Here is a 15,529-nt window from a genome sequence, read left to right as displayed (position 1 = left end):
TTTGTTTTTTATATATATATGTTCCGGGGATTTTTGTCTGTATAGTACTATTTTGGATTCAATGTTTGTAATTTTTGTTATGATTCTGCATTGAAAATAAAAAAAAATTTGAAAAAAGAAAGAAAAAAGAAATATAAGTTAGTTTAAAGATCAATACCATAATCTGCCAAGTGGGCAACCTCCATGAAGGACTCTGGTGCAAGACCCTTTAAATAGATGGAAGCCTGCCATTCTGCTATCACAGTCATTTCCCAAAACCTTCTAGGTATCAAAAGGTTATTGGAAAACCATTAGCAGCCCACTAAGAAGGATTTTAGGATATGAAATTCTTTTAGACCCAGTGTTGTTGTTTTTACCTTTTTTCTGAATTATGTGGAAGACACAGTGAAGTAAGATAAAAAAGAATTTACCACATGGTTTCTAATACAGTAACCACCGCTAAAATTTTATATGCAGGAAGGTGAGAGTGGAGATGATCAATGACACCACCTATTGAAGAATGGATTGGTAAAATATGGAAGTTTGCTTCAATGGCTGAATTAATATGATACATCAGATTCAAAGTGGAGGAGACAATAACAAGGTAATTTTATGATGAATGGCATTTTCTTTATCAAATATAGTAAGAAAAATTGGATGCAATCTAATATAAACCATGTTTTATAGTGTTCTGAAATATGATTAATTTTGCTATTTGGAATTCCCTAATGGTGGGAAGCAACAAGACACTGGTCACCTTTGAATGTGATATGACACAAAAGAAAGAAAGAGAAATGAAGTAAGAGTAGCGGTTGTGCTTCATTTGTAGATAGCACCTCAGCTTCCATAATATAAGGAACAATAATGATTGAACCGAGGATAAATCTTATGACAATGCCTTTATATATATATAAAAGGATGGGTGTGAGAAAGGAGAAAAATTTGGAAATGTGTTTCTGGTATTAAGAAACAATGAAAACTGGAAGTTATTACAGGATATTGTTAATATAAACTATTGATAGGAATAGCTATCCATGTGTTTGATATGATGTAGAGAAATGTGGTATATATGTTTGTTTGCCTAGAAGGTTTTCTCTGTGTGTTTTATTGGGGGGGGGGTAATTCTGTGTCCTCTTTGACTGTCAAAGGTCATGGCCTTATATTGTTATTATGTCAAAAGCCTGTCTGGCATTAGCAGCTTAGTGGGAGGTAAGAGAGAGTCGATCACCTTGAGAATTTATTATATAGGGCCTGGATCAGGTAAATTTATTCTAATTGGTCTAGGTGGCTGCCAGTTAGGAAAAGAGTTGAGATTTGACAGGGAGAGATGGTACAGTAACTCTGACTGCCATCATCATTACTTAGAGCAGTGGTTCCCAATTAGAGGTCCAGGAACCCCTGGGGGTCCATGGAACACATCCAGGGAGTCCACGGCCCCATCTCTTGCTTCCCTCCAGCTAAATTTTTGTCATTTTTGCATGGTAAAATCACAAATGTTATGGTCTGTTTTAGCGTTGTGCGGTTTTTCAATATATTGGCCAAAATTGGTTTTGAAATCACACCTCAATAATGATTTTGATCCGGCAGTACGCAGCCATATATTGCTCCTCACACGAAGGAAAGCAGGGCAGCCGATTGCAAGGTGCTGCCTTCCGCTCCTGCTGACAGAGAGCAGGGCAGCTGATCGCCCTCACATCAAGGCACTGAGGCGGAGCAGCTTTTCTCAGTCAGCAGGAAAGCAGCCACAGTAGATGTGCATCTTCGCTGGCTGCTCCACTGACAGCAACTTCATGCACCCTCTCATCACTATCCCCTCCCACTCAAACCACGAAGTAGAGGAGACTCCGTTTCCTCAACTCCCCCCCCCCACATCCGATCTCCACAGCTGAGCCTTCCCTCATTGTCACGCCTTGTTTGATCTCTATGACTGTTCCTTCCCTCATCCCCATGCCTGATTTCCAATTTCAGACATTGTGATATATCAGAATATTGTGATGTTCAGCTGTTGATATATCACAACCAGATATTGCTCAGCCCTAATGTGTTTTTAGTATACCTAAAATAGGGGCTACCCCACATTTTGTTCTAAAAATTGCTTTGCAGAGGTAACTACCATAGAGGGTCCGTGGCTTGGCTTTTGAAAAATAGGGGGTCCTCAGTAATTAACTAATTGGGAAACACTGACTTGGAGTAAAAAAGACAACAACACATATTTTTAGATGTCTGTTGCTATCAATGCAACTTATGAAAAAAATAATCCTGAGAATCTTGAGTTAAGAGAAGTCTATCTGACACTGAGAGCAAAATATTCAAGATAATGTTATTGTTAAATAATGAATTTCATCTGCTCAAAATCATGGTGCTCTGAGTGCAGTCTTTCTCTCACTTGTGGGCACACACACCCTCTTGCTGCTATTATAATTTTAAGCAGACTTACAAATCCTCTGGGAAGAGATTTACCCAGCTTTCTACTCTAAATTGTTTTTTTCCTCATTAATAATCTTGCAGTGCTAAAAGCAAGACAAAAGAAATTATTTCCCTCAAGTACTGCCTCTGAAATCAATTCAGCATCTGCCAATCAGGAGACAGACCAAAAGAAGTTGTTTCCAAAGCTAGTGCTACGCCGCTAGATACCCAATTAAGAAATTCCTTACCATTTGCTGGTGGTATGTATGGCTGACACATGGTACAGTCAAAGCCACTGTCAGCCGTGCTTTCAACTTCCTCGTCTGTGTTTAAGTTTTGACAGATTGTGTGCATCCATCTGGAAGTTAAGTTAAAAAGGAGAAAATGAAACGTATACCATTTTATGCCAAAACACCATTCAGACTCTCTTTAGATTGAAAGAAGCACAGAACACGTCTAGTGCTTTAAAAGTTTCCCTGTAAAGAGGCAATGATATGAAGACCCCAGAGGAAGTCTGCTTTAGTCCCAGAAGATAGTTGTTAAAATCGTCAGATAAGACAGGGGTACTTTGGGTAGATGGTTTGTCCACCCAAGGTAGCAGTGTTCACTCTGTGCTAGATGGAATTATACTATCCCCAAGCAACAGGCGGCACTTTGGGAGTGATCTTTGCAATACAGAAGCAACTTGCACCTCTAAATGTTGCATCAGAGGCCTGGCTTGAATGTCGTATTACATCACAGTTAAAAACAAACTGTGAACAAACATCGTGCTGGTGCATGCTGCCCAACATTTCTCACTCTCTGCTCCACCCCAGTTCCTACTGCTGCCGTGCTGCAATGTAACAAGCGAGGCTTTTGGTTTTCCTCAAACAAACCATGAGCAGTAAGCCAAGAACAAACCTTGATTTCCATCCTAGTTTGTTTGGACAAAAACAAATCCTGAGCCCGGGTTCAGACTTTATGATGAACCAGACTATGGCTTGTTTCCAAGCAGTAACAGGGGGAAAATAGAGCAAGAATGTTTAATCACAGGACACCAGTGAGTTGCATGTCCACATTCAAATATACTTGGTTTTAAACTATAGTATAAGGTGATGTATGAACCAACTCAAGAGTGCCATTTATCAACTCAGGATGAAGATTAAAAAAAAAACAACCATGGTGGTTTTCTTCTTTCTGACATTTCTTTCTTTGAAAGAGGCTCTCTCTTATGGGAAAGTCTCTGATAAGGGAGAGAAAGTAAATTCCATATGATAAATTAAAATAATCTTCAGTCAACATGACACTATGAGCAAATTATTGACGTATGAAAATATATAATTCACTGTGTAGCAGAAACTCTGACCTGTCACACTGTCTGCATTGCAGAATAAGCTCTTCTTCTCTGTAATTGCAACAGCAGACTGGGCAGGTAGATAAACTTGCACAGGGAGCACACTGTGTGTAATTATTTTGCCATTCACATCTAAGACCAGGAGACGTAGCACCACAATGTCTGCACCAAACACACCTGTAAAACACAAAACAATATCTTTCTTAACATGGGCCCATGGCAAGATTCACTGCTTCACTTTATTAAAATACTTATTTTCACCTTAAAATTGTATTATCTTTAAATTACAGCAAAATGTAATTTTCCAAATCAGCCTTGCCGTATTATACTAATTAAAAGAAAATATAGTCAGATTAAAAGAAAACATTAAAAGCGGTGGGAGGGGGGGGGAACGAAGTTACACATACCATTTGCATTTCCACCCTCCTTTAGGAACTGTCTGCAGCGGCGGATCTAGGCAGTAAGTGTGATAGCTGATATCACAATCATCGCAAAGGAGCAGTCTTCCCGGATCTGTAGCCTTCCCACAGGCTTCACACACAGTGCATTCCAGACACCTCCAACCTTTGTGGAGCACCACTTTTGTTATCTGCATAGTGGAAGACATCAGGTAATTATTTATGGAAGCCATACAACCTCAGTTGATTTACAGGCTTATATTCTCAATAAATTTGGAAATAGTATTTTTTTAATGTTTATGCTCTCCTTTTTGTTTTAGAGGGAAGTCCTCGTTTTCTGAGAAGTCCAAAATATCCTTGCATTCAATAGCAATGTACATTGTGCTCTCCAAGATTATGGATGAAAATTTGTTTTAGATTTTTTAAAAAATAAAATGGCCCAAGTGTAAGGATCCAGCGTACTCTCAGTTATTGCAAATATCAAAATCAAGATTCAGATTTACTGAAATTAAAAGACTACATAGTTCCAAAATCTGGAGAAATACAGTTTGCTCTTGATTTACAAATCTATTTGGCATCTCCTCCCCATTATGGCATTTAAACAAAAGTACAATAGTGCCAAATATTACTTTCCTAATCTTAAATATGGCTATAGTTTAGAAACATACATCGAAACTTGAAAAAAGAAGTTTTTCGAAAAGGTCCATCATGGTGCCTGACAGAAGCAAGGCACAATGTTCCAAACCTCTGAATCAGTCTTTACCACCGTATGTCACAGTGCAAAAGCCAGTTTACATATCACTCTGTTGCAAAGTGATCATGTGAACACCAACCTCACATTGCTTATTTAGAACCCTAGAGATTCTCTCCCACTAGCATGGATGGTTGGGGAAATATGAAGTGTTCATGCTCTGTGAAACGAGCGAGTGTGCTCTAGTTATGTCATACACCCTCAAAAGGAGCAATTCCTTGCAAGAGGTAAGAAGTTGGTACTGGCTAGATACCGTACAGTGGTACCTCAGGTTAAGTACTTAATTCATTCCGGAGGGCCGTTCTTAACCTGAAACTGTTCTTAACCTGAAGACCACTTTAGCTAATGGGGCCTCCTGCTGCTGCTGCGCCGCCAGAGCACGATTTCTGTTCTCATCCTGAAGCAAAGTTCTTAACCTGAAGCACTATTTCTGGGTTAGCGGAGTGTGTAACCTGAAGCGTGTGTAACCTGAAGCGTATGTAACCCAAGGTACCACTGTATTTTTCGCTCTATAGGACGCACCCAACCATAGGACACACCTTGGTTTAGAGGGGGAGAACATTGTCCCCCTCTCTGCTCAGTTCCCCTCTCCCTCTCTGTTGAAGCCAGGAGAGTCTTGCTCTCCCAGCTTCAGCAAAAGGAACCCGAAGCCTTCGGAGAACAGCAGGAGTTCTGCACCGACCCCTCTCGGTCTCCAGGCTTCAGCGAAAGCAATGCGAAGCCTCCGGGGCGCGGAGGGAGCACTCCCTCTGCGCTTCGGAGGCTTTGTGTTGCTATTGCTGAAGCCAAGGAGCCTGCATTCACTCCATAGGACGCACACACATTTCCCCTTCATTTTTGGAGGGGAAAATGTGCGTCCCATAGAGCGAAAAATACAGTAGTTCTTTCTTAGACAGTTGAATCTTCCATCTTTCTTGGGGCGGGGGGGGGGGGAGAGAAAACAAAAGCGAGTTGCTCCTGACATGCTAAGTATGAGAGGGCTGGAGCTGTCTCCTTCACAAGAGTACAGGAAAAGTCAAGGGGCAGGCAAACACTGGTAAGGAAAGGTGTTTGTAGGTTCAGGATTTTAAGCAATCAAATCAGTGTTTGTTTTGCTGTGATCATTAAGAGTGTAATGTGTGAACCAGCTCTACCACTCCTGAATGTTTTCTTTTTTCATTCACTAGTGTAAGACAACACAGTGGTGTAAGACATATGTAAATAAAAGGAGATAGGCTTGGAAATAGTTATCCAATTCCCTTCATAATCAGGGTTTGAAATGCATTTTAAACTTTGCTTCAAAACATGCTTAAGTCATTTTTTCTGTTGGAGTAATCAACCTAAATTTTCTTCAAAGCAATTCATGAGGATTAAAATGGCTACTTTTATGGAGTGTTCAAAAGTTTACCCCCTCTACTACACTAATCATTCTGTGAGAACAAAAGCTGTCTAGAGTGTGTTATAGCTTCAGTACAACCCTTTCATAAAAGTGCATGTGAAGAATATTCCCTTTTTAAATAACTGCACTTAAAAGATGATTCATTGTTTATATGCTAAAGCAAATAGCTTATTATCTGTGCATGTCTTCCCATAACTATTCAAATTTAACTTTTTGCACATTCTCTCCTAGCTTAATGAATGTAAGAAATTAACTACTCCAGTTTCTGAAAATTCTGATAGCCAATAGACAAAGTGAATTAACCGAATCTTACTGCGGTCATAAATGAAAATGAACTATATTTTTTTAGGAAACCAGCCTTAAACAAAACAAAACACACTATACTGATTCACATCTTAATACTTAGGTTATATCTAGCTCAATACTGAGCTGTTATCTCAATACTTTCTTTTAACCATCTGCAAGATAAACGGTGCTATTTATAGCTGAAAAATTACACAAAGGTTAACTTATCTTGCATTTATAAAATGTCATTTAATTAAAGTGCTTTGTCAGTTGCATACAAATAATGGTCACATTTCCAGAGGAATATTTTACAAGCTAAAACACTCCTTAATAATGTAAAAACTGGAATCAATGTGGTGTATGCAGGGACAATATGCTGACAATAATTTCAAAGTGCTCACCTTAATACTGACACAGTATGGATGGTAACACTGACCACACTGAGAGCAGGCAAGCAATCGTCCTTCTGCACCTTGGCCAAAACTCCCACAAACTACACACATATCCTAGAATATCAAAGAAACGTTTTCAGGTAAACAACTAGTACTAGGTAATTAAAACATGGAAGAAATATACACCTTTAATCCATTTTTAGCAAACTCTGTTCTCTTTCAGGTGTATACAGTCTCCTCATTATTATCAATAATATACCCTATGTATATAGGAAAAATCAGTAATACTAGTAAAGCTACCTTGAGCATTTTTGTAAGGACAGGTAGTTAAAGTCTTAAAACCATTTTAAAAATCTACAAGAATTTCCAAAATATATTAGAAGCTCACTGCAAATGTCCAAAGAGAGATGGACCAAAAATATCAGCTCAGCTTTGGATCTAACTCACCTCTAGCTTTAAAGACAACTAGAATTGTGGCCAGAAGCTACATAGCAGCCAGTGTAATAACAAGTGATGAAGCAATGCTATTACCTGCCCTTAAAACTTAAGAGGACAGTAGCCACAAAATGCAATAACTGCAGCCTCCCAATAAATGGTATTCTGTTTTCTCTACTACAGTAGCCCATATACAGAATAGTTAATCCCTAAATTTAACAAAACACTAACAGGCTTATTACTTGTTTTATGGTCCCCCAAGTAATAAGTTATAAATTATCTAGATTAAACACCTATAGATAAATTAACTATCGTCAAATGTCTTGCTAGGAAGAGGTTGGATGTCACCAGAAGTGGACAGCTAGAATAAACAATACCATTAAATATTGCCTACACTTTTCATCTGAGGCTTAGAAATTAGGAAATAACCAATGACATTAGAAAATAATAAAATATGAATTAATATTGCAACCTGATGCAAAGTAAACTTGTCACTGCTAGAAAACAGAACAACAGTATTGTGCATTGAGTTTTCTTCCTCGTCTTTGTTAGATGAAATGTCCATATCTGTGACCTACAAATAAAAGAAAACAAAAACTTAACAGTTTTCTGGCAGTAAAAGCAGATCATTGTGAGCAGAGACACGAATCAAGACTTCTGCCTGCTCAAATACTATGCTAGAGATTCTTACCCCTGGAGAAAGAAAAGATCCAATTCCATTTTTAAGTTTTGATCTCCCCCGTCCACCTCTTCCAGAAAGGCCTGCACCCCGTGGTCTCCGCTTCCCAGGAAACCCTGAGCCACGACCCTATTTAAAGCAAATTAAAATATTTAGATGGAACTAAGCAATGCTTCATAGAAATGTTCCTTATAACGCAGACTTTATAAGAATACAACAGGATTTTGTATTTTGCAACACAGCAGTATTTTTCACATGAGCATGTCCCACAGCAGGGACTGCAGATATGAACAGATCTTGATACACAGCATATAGTGAAGGTTGCAGCCTGTGAAACTTTGTCAAGTTTCTTATTATGAATTTTGATCCAGGTGGGGTTTTTGATTTAGTGGGAGGCATTTGCTAGCAGAAGAGGAGGAGAGGAAGTTTTTGCTACCCAATAATCTGTCCTGAAAGGTCACCTGGCAAATAATGTTTCCCTTCTCTCTGATTAGCAGGCACCAACTAGATTCCACTCTATGCTTATATCCTGCATTGGCTTAAGAGTAGCTTCCCATCAATCTCATCAAAGGCATGCCTAAAACTGTACACGCTATTCACAAGGTATGTAATAGACATTGATGACTTGAGAAAATGGGGAGGGGGAGTAAAACTACTGCTTGCTGAGAGAAAATTCATAACAATGTTCACTCTAGCTCCACAGATAGTCCTAGAAGGATGTTATCAACTGAAAGTAACAACACACCATTAGCTTACATCATTAATAAAATTTGTAAATGATACAGGAAGAAAGGACACGTTTTCATGAAACTTAATATTAAATTAATAGTACAATTACTGATACAAACATATCAATCAAACGTGGGTGTGCTGAAAATGAGAATACAAATGAACAATTCTAAGTCTCATGAGAACAAAAATTCTTTTCAGCTTGTTCAGGTCTTAGGCTGGTTACTCTAGATACAGAGTTCATCTCTTCTAATAATGTATACAACTAAATGTTATTTTGAAACAGGAAGCACAACAAAAAGCAGCAACGCCTAGTAAACAAGAGGTAATACAATAATCTTCACAAAAATACTGCAAAAATAAAAATATTGATTTTATCTGTACTGTATCTATACTATGCTGATAATCTTTCAGGGCACATTTAGTATTTCAGCTTTTGAGATTTAAAAAATTCTTAGGCTAGATTCTGGTGAAGAATTCTGGAAAATTCAGAACCTTGCATACTATTTTGTGATATTTTGGTTAACCTAATAAAGGTACTGTCCTAATATGGATTTTTGACTTTGTGGAGCCACACAGCTACCTTTACTTTTTATGTTAGTAACAAGCTGCCATTAAACTCTTTGTACGGAAATAATAATCTGCAGCCCTTTGTGTGAGACCTTCTGGAGGAGGAGCAGAGAAAATTAGTTTTACAGCAACTTCTAAAGTATGCACTGGCCACTGGAGGTTTCAGACACCATATACATTGGTTTCCCATCTATGTTTTATTTCAGACACCATCCAGATGATAGCAGGAACTCATAACATACAACATGGCCCAGTTACAGTGTACAGAATAGGCGTTAAGCACCACATACAGCTGAATTAGAAATTGACTCAATGTTCATTCTGCATGCACTGAGAGAGAATGTAGGGATTTTTAAAAAGCAAGTTATAAAGCTGTTTAAAAATTGGGTTTAAGTAGCATATTAATTTAGCTATGCTTCAGAAGAGTTTTCATTAGTATCTTTTTATAATGAAGAACAGCAGAGAGATAGCAAAGGATAACAAGAATATAAATACAAATTAATTACCACTTTGATGCTCCATATGGCACTGCCAGGTAGCGGTCTGGACTTAAAAGTTTCCCGACCTTCTGAAATGTCTGGGGACCAGGAAGGTGGGCTCACTGTATTATGGCTACTCCAAGCCCCCTAGGATATGTCAGGTGAGAAAATAGATGTATAAAACTCAGCCAAATAAAAAAAAAATAAAGAACGCAAATAAAAAGTTCTGAAAGCAAAGCACATGCAGGCACACAAATACTTGGTTTAACAAACACATGGATTTACTGGGATAAATTTCAACCTAGCACTCACATTTATACAGGATGAGCATCAGACTTCAAGTGTGAATAAAATGTTGATTAAATAATAAATATAAAAGAGAAGCACTGCCAGAAAACAAAAGATTGCTTGGCATGAGGAACAGATGAAGTGTGACTGTGATTCAGTTATAACTTTTATTACTACAATACTAAACCAAGATACACCTATTTGGGATCATGGCTGTATTTTTGTGGCAATATTATTTCTGTATTTCAGTCTGCATCTTGGAGAAGGCAACTGACTTGGGCTATGTTGTGTGACTGTTAAAATAAATTTTTAAAAATTACAAACCAGAAAAGCTAAGAAGCATAGCAGACAAAAATGGATTAAAATAAAAGGTATAATATGAAAATGAAAAATAAACGAACAGTTAAAATATCCATGAGCTGAAGCTATACCACCCAAGCACTATTTAAAAAAACAACTGAAATCCTTATATCAAATAAAATTAGCAAGCAATCATGTCTATAAGTGCCTAATATACTGTATTCTGTAGAGTCCAAAAATGGACTAAGATTGAATTCACCAAGGGAATTTCATGAGCTGAATTGCGCATATGAGTTTTCTATACTTGCACATAACTCTTTATGTATAGGAATAACAATCCCTAGGTGGAGACTGGGGATCAGACGTCATCTGTAAGGATCCCAGAACTACATTTGCAATACTCTCCACCCCCAATCCTTGCTAATCTTTATTTCACTTTTGCTATGCATCTACAGTAAGTGTAACAGGTGGCTGTTTCTTTGAAAAGTATCGGTAATGCTCTCAGTTTCCACACACAAAAATATTTAGGAATAGGGTTCCTCAGATTTCAGGACTGGAGATACTGTGGTCCTCCAAATGTGACTGAACTGCAAGTTCTATCATCCCGTGCTGGCTAGTACTGATGGAGTCCCACAATGTCTCTGGGGGATAACAGCTTCCTCTTCCCTCTCATAACTGGAAGAAGTCTCTAAACTTTAGGTACCCTCAGAAATACAGTTGTTTTATCAAACAGACACATGTACAACAAAATCTTTCAGGCTACTCTAGCGCTAAGAAGTCCTGTGGCACTAAAACTCCACTTTCATGCCTAATAAAAGTACTAAGATATGATTCTATGAAATTTCATCCTAAATATACTAAACATAAGAATATTTCTACATTTGTGTGTGCAGCTAGCTTCTTGAAGATGTCAGCTGACACACTAGTGTTATATATACAGACAAAATAGTAAAATATAGTTTGTCAAGAAACAGGAAATAATGAAAGCAATTAGCACATGTGAGTGAGTGCATCATCAGAAGATTAATTCACTAACTACCAAAATCATAATCTGGTGCCATGTCTAAATAAGACCATTATCTTCAAAAGAGATTCTCAAAAACAGGAAGAACACTCAGGCTTTTGATTAATGTCCATGAAAGCACAACTCAGGAGAAAGCTCATTTACTTAAAACATAAATAAAACAAAAAGTAGTAATTGGTGTGCACTCTGAAACAAACTGCCATTTCCTTAGAATTGATATTCACCAATAAAGAAACACACAGCATCAACAACACAGATCAAAAGTTTAAGAAAAAAGTTAATAACAACTACACTGCCCAGTGGAAAGTCCATTCCTACTTGCCTATAATGAACAAGAACAAAGCCAAGATGGGGCACAGCCAGCAAGTAGCAGGAAGAGGCAGCAGTTCAACAGCAAGCAAGTTCCAGTCTGATATTACAGATGTGCCATATCTCTATTTTTTCTGGTTGATCATGCAGAAGTGGATTGTCTATTATTAACTGTGCTATCAGGGAGTGTGACCCTGACGGAAACCAACTCCTGCACAATTCTAACCAATCAGAATGAAGAAGAAGCAGGACACACCAATAATATCCACCACTGGAAACTCCAGGGTCCTGCTAGAACTATCAAATTCTGTGCAGCTTCCTTTTTCAAAAGGCTCCTGAGCAGCACCATTAAAACAAAAAACTAAGCTGCATCTATCCAGCGAGCCTTTGCATACATATTGGTCAGTGTCGGTAGTGGTAATTATTTTTATTGAGACTTAAGGCTGGCTGGTAAATGTGCATAATATTGCTTTGCCACAACTGCCTTCAAAATGGCAGCATGTTTGCTTTCTCTCTATCTAAATCCCCAACATTATCTTAAATGAAACCTACAAGTTAAACCTAGTGTGGTCAGAATTTATATAATTATGTCCCTACATCAACTTCTGTTGTAAATCATCAGAACTTCCCATGGTCTGTGTTAGGATATTCATGTAAACTGAAATAGTATTCATGTAATTCCTCAAATATCTTAGGCAGCATGCCATATTTTCTGGAAATAAGGATGCATGGGACAAATCAAAATTGTGTTTAAAGATACACTAAGTTTGCAGGGGAGGCGAATACATCTTGAATTTCTTCTGTGGCTCCCAACATTTTTTAACAGGCAGTGTCCACTCAACAGCAGCCTTTCTGTAATGGATCATGTGTCCATGGCAGCCATTTTATGATGGTGACCACAACATCTTCTCAAATCTCAGATGTGCTTATGGAAAGTTTCAGACTCCTGGAACATAGGTGGTAAGAAGAGGCACTCTCACAGTACATTTAGGCAGAGCAGGAAGTGCTGCCAGTCACTGATACACTTTTACCAACTTCTTAATAGCGAAGTTGCATGGCTAACATAGGCTTTGAAAAGCAGACCAGTGGTCCTGAATCTCTTCATTTCCTAACGTTGTCATCTTTCTTGAAGAGAATTTCTTATTCTGCCAGCTACCCGTCTACAAAAACATTAAGGCCTACACAAGTATACCATCCAAATTAGTGGGGGTAAGTACTCCCATTACTTACCTTTTTGCAGTCAGGCAATGTTTCCAACAGGCAAGATTTAAAAATGCAAATGCAAGAGACCCATTTCCCCACAAACTAATTCCCAATTAGTAGTATGAAAGCTAATTGTCCTTTGCCAGAAGAAATACACAAAATCCTATATATGTCTAGCACATGATTTAAGGGCACAGATAACAAAATATTAAAAATACAACTTAAAAGGTTACATTCTAGCACCAATATAGTAACCAGAGAAATGAAAACAAAAGACTGAACTGATAGCATTCAAAAGCATAAGATATTTGCTTATAACACAATTTGTTTCTAATGGCTTGCCTAGAATGAGTGTTTACCTTCCAAGTGCTAACCTGTCACTTCCCCCAATAATTGAGGAAGGAAGCAGGTTTCGTACATTAGGTATGTTCCATTTTACAGTGGTGCCTCGCAAGACGAAATTAATTCGTTCCGCAAGTCTCTTCGTCTTGCGAGTTTTTCGTCTTGCGATGCACGGTTTTCCATAGGAATGCATTGAAAATCAATTAATGCGTTCCTATGGAAAAAGCCTTCCCCCGACCTCTTCTGGCGGGCGGCATTTTAAAATCGCCCGGGACAGCGGAGGACTTCTCCGCTGTCCGGGGCGATTTAAAAGCCCCTGGGAAGGCAGGCAGGGGGGACAAAGGCTTTCCCGCCCGGCCGCCCGGCTTCGGGACATCGTTCCGATGCCGGGCGGCTGGGGGAGGCGTTCCTGCCCCACCGCCCGGCATCGGGACGATGCCCCGAAGCCGGGCGGCTGGGGGAGGCGTTCCTGCCCCACCGCCCGGCATCGGGACGATGCCCCGAAGCCGGGCGGCTGGGGGAGGCGTTCCTGCCCCACCGCCCGGCATCGGGACGATGCCCCGAAGCCGGGCGGCTGGGGGAGGCGTTCCTGCCCCACCGCCCGGCATCGGGACGATGCCCCGAAGCCGGGCGGCTGGGGGAGGCGTTCCTGCCCCACCGCCCGGCATCGGGACGATGCCCCGAAGCCGGGCGGCTGGGGGAGGCGTTCCTGCCCCACCGCCCGGCATCGGGATGATGCCCCGAAGCCGGGCGGGGGGGGAGGCTTTCCCGCCCGGCAGCCCGGCTTCGGGACATCGTTCCGATGCCGGGCGGCTGGGGGAGGCTTTCCTGCCCCACCGCCCGGCATCGGGACGATGCCCCGAAGCCGGGCGGCTGGGGGAGGCTTTCCCGCCCGGCCGCCCGGCTTCGGGACATCGTTCCGATGCCGGGCGGCTGGGGGAGGCTTTCCTGCCCCACCGCCCGGCATCGGGACGATGCCCCGAAGCCGGGCGGCTGGGGGAGGCTTTCCCGCCCGGCCGCCCGGCTTCGGGACATCGTTCCGATGCCGGGCGGCTGGGGGAGGCTTTCCTGCCCCACCGCCCGGCATCGGGACGATGCCCCGAAGCCGGGCGGCTGGGGGAGGCTTTCCCGCCCGGCCGCCCGGCTTCGGGACATCGTTCCGATGCCGGGCGGCTGGGGGAGGCGTTCCTGCCCCACCGCCCGGCATCGGGACGATGCCCCGAAGCCGGGCGGCTGGGGGAGGCGTTCCTGCCCCACCGCCCGGCATCGGGATGATGCCCCGAAGCCGGGCGGGGGGGGGAGGCTTTCCCGCCCGGCAGCCCGGCTTCGGGACATCGTTCCGATGCCGGGCGGCTGGGGGAGGCTTTCCTGCCCCACCGCCCGGCATCGGGACGATGCCCCGAAGCCGGGCGGCTGGGGGAGGCTTCAAAAGCCGTCCGGGGGCTTTTAAATCGCCCCGGACAGTCCCGGGGCGATTTAAAAGCCCCCGGTTAGGCAGGCAGGGGGGGCAAAGACTTTTGCCCCCCGCCCGCCTTGGGAAGAGGTCCAGGACCTCTTCCCAAGGCGGGCGGGGGGGGGGCAAAAGTCTTTGCCCCCCCTGCCTGCCTTCAAAAGCCGTCCGGGATAGCGGGAAGCGCTTCCCTGCTATCCCGGACCGCTTTTAAAATGCTGGCGGTGGGGAGCAAAGCCTTTCGCCCCCGCCGGCCTTCCTGGACCTCTTCTGAAGTCCGGAGGGGGGAAAAAGGCTTTGCTCCCCACCGCCAGCATTTAAAAAAAGGTCCCCGAGATTTCCCTATGGGCTTTCGTCTTGCGATGCAAGCCCATAGGGAAAATCGTCTAGCGAAGCGTCGCAAAAACCGAAAAACCCTTTCGTCTTGCGGGTTTTTCGTCTTGCGAGGCATTCGTCTAGCGGGGCACCACTGTATCTGAATTGCACCCAAAATCTATTCTTGACAGCTAGATAAGAGGCAATTTTGAGATACAAATGCTTAAAGTTTTACATACAGCTCACTCAAGTGGGTCTTATTTTGCTTCTTCATTTCCCAAAAGCAAAACTGTTTACCTATATAATTGGTCTTTTTCTAGATTACAGTTTCCATTGATTCTCATGCGGTTGGTTCTCAGACTCGCAATTAAAAGAGTAGGCAATTAATACATCATACCAGGCATGTTCAACTTTCAAGAGACTGCGACCTCAAAAGTTGTTGAGATTTTTTGGAAGAGCCAAAAAATGGATCTGCTCTCAGTAA

At 41.6% G+C, this 15,529-nt stretch overlaps 1 protein-coding gene across 10 annotated transcripts in view; it reads right to left on the bottom strand.

Annotated features, from left to right (window-relative positions):
* Positions 1 to 15,529, bottom strand: part of KMT2C (lysine methyltransferase 2C) — a 151,311-nt gene that overhangs the window by 54,517 nt on the left and 81,265 nt on the right. For 9 of the 10 annotated variants that reach the window (XM_081931326.1, XM_081931325.1, XM_081931330.1 and 6 more), the window contains exons 14-20: positions 9,842 to 9,961; positions 8,049 to 8,165; positions 7,830 to 7,931; positions 6,932 to 7,036; positions 4,126 to 4,307; positions 3,731 to 3,895; positions 2,634 to 2,743 (exon numbers count right to left, since the gene is read on the bottom strand). In XM_081931326.1, the coding sequence (XP_081787452.1) occupies positions 2,634 to 2,743; positions 3,731 to 3,895; positions 4,126 to 4,307; positions 6,932 to 7,036; positions 7,830 to 7,931; positions 8,049 to 8,165; positions 9,842 to 9,961 (901 nt within the window). The remainder of the gene's footprint in view (positions 1 to 2,633; positions 2,744 to 3,730; positions 3,896 to 4,125; positions 4,308 to 6,931; positions 7,037 to 7,829; positions 7,932 to 8,048; positions 8,166 to 9,841; positions 9,962 to 15,529) is intronic. The other variant, XM_081931329.1, reaches the window with a different exon arrangement.

The sequence above is a fragment of the Podarcis melisellensis genome (genome assembly GCF_964234715.1).
Source record: "Podarcis melisellensis genome assembly, chromosome: 12".
In the NCBI taxonomy this organism is placed as follows: domain Eukaryota; kingdom Metazoa; phylum Chordata; class Lepidosauria; order Squamata; family Lacertidae; genus Podarcis; species Podarcis melisellensis.
This window is presented reverse-complemented; position numbering and strand designations above follow the sequence as displayed.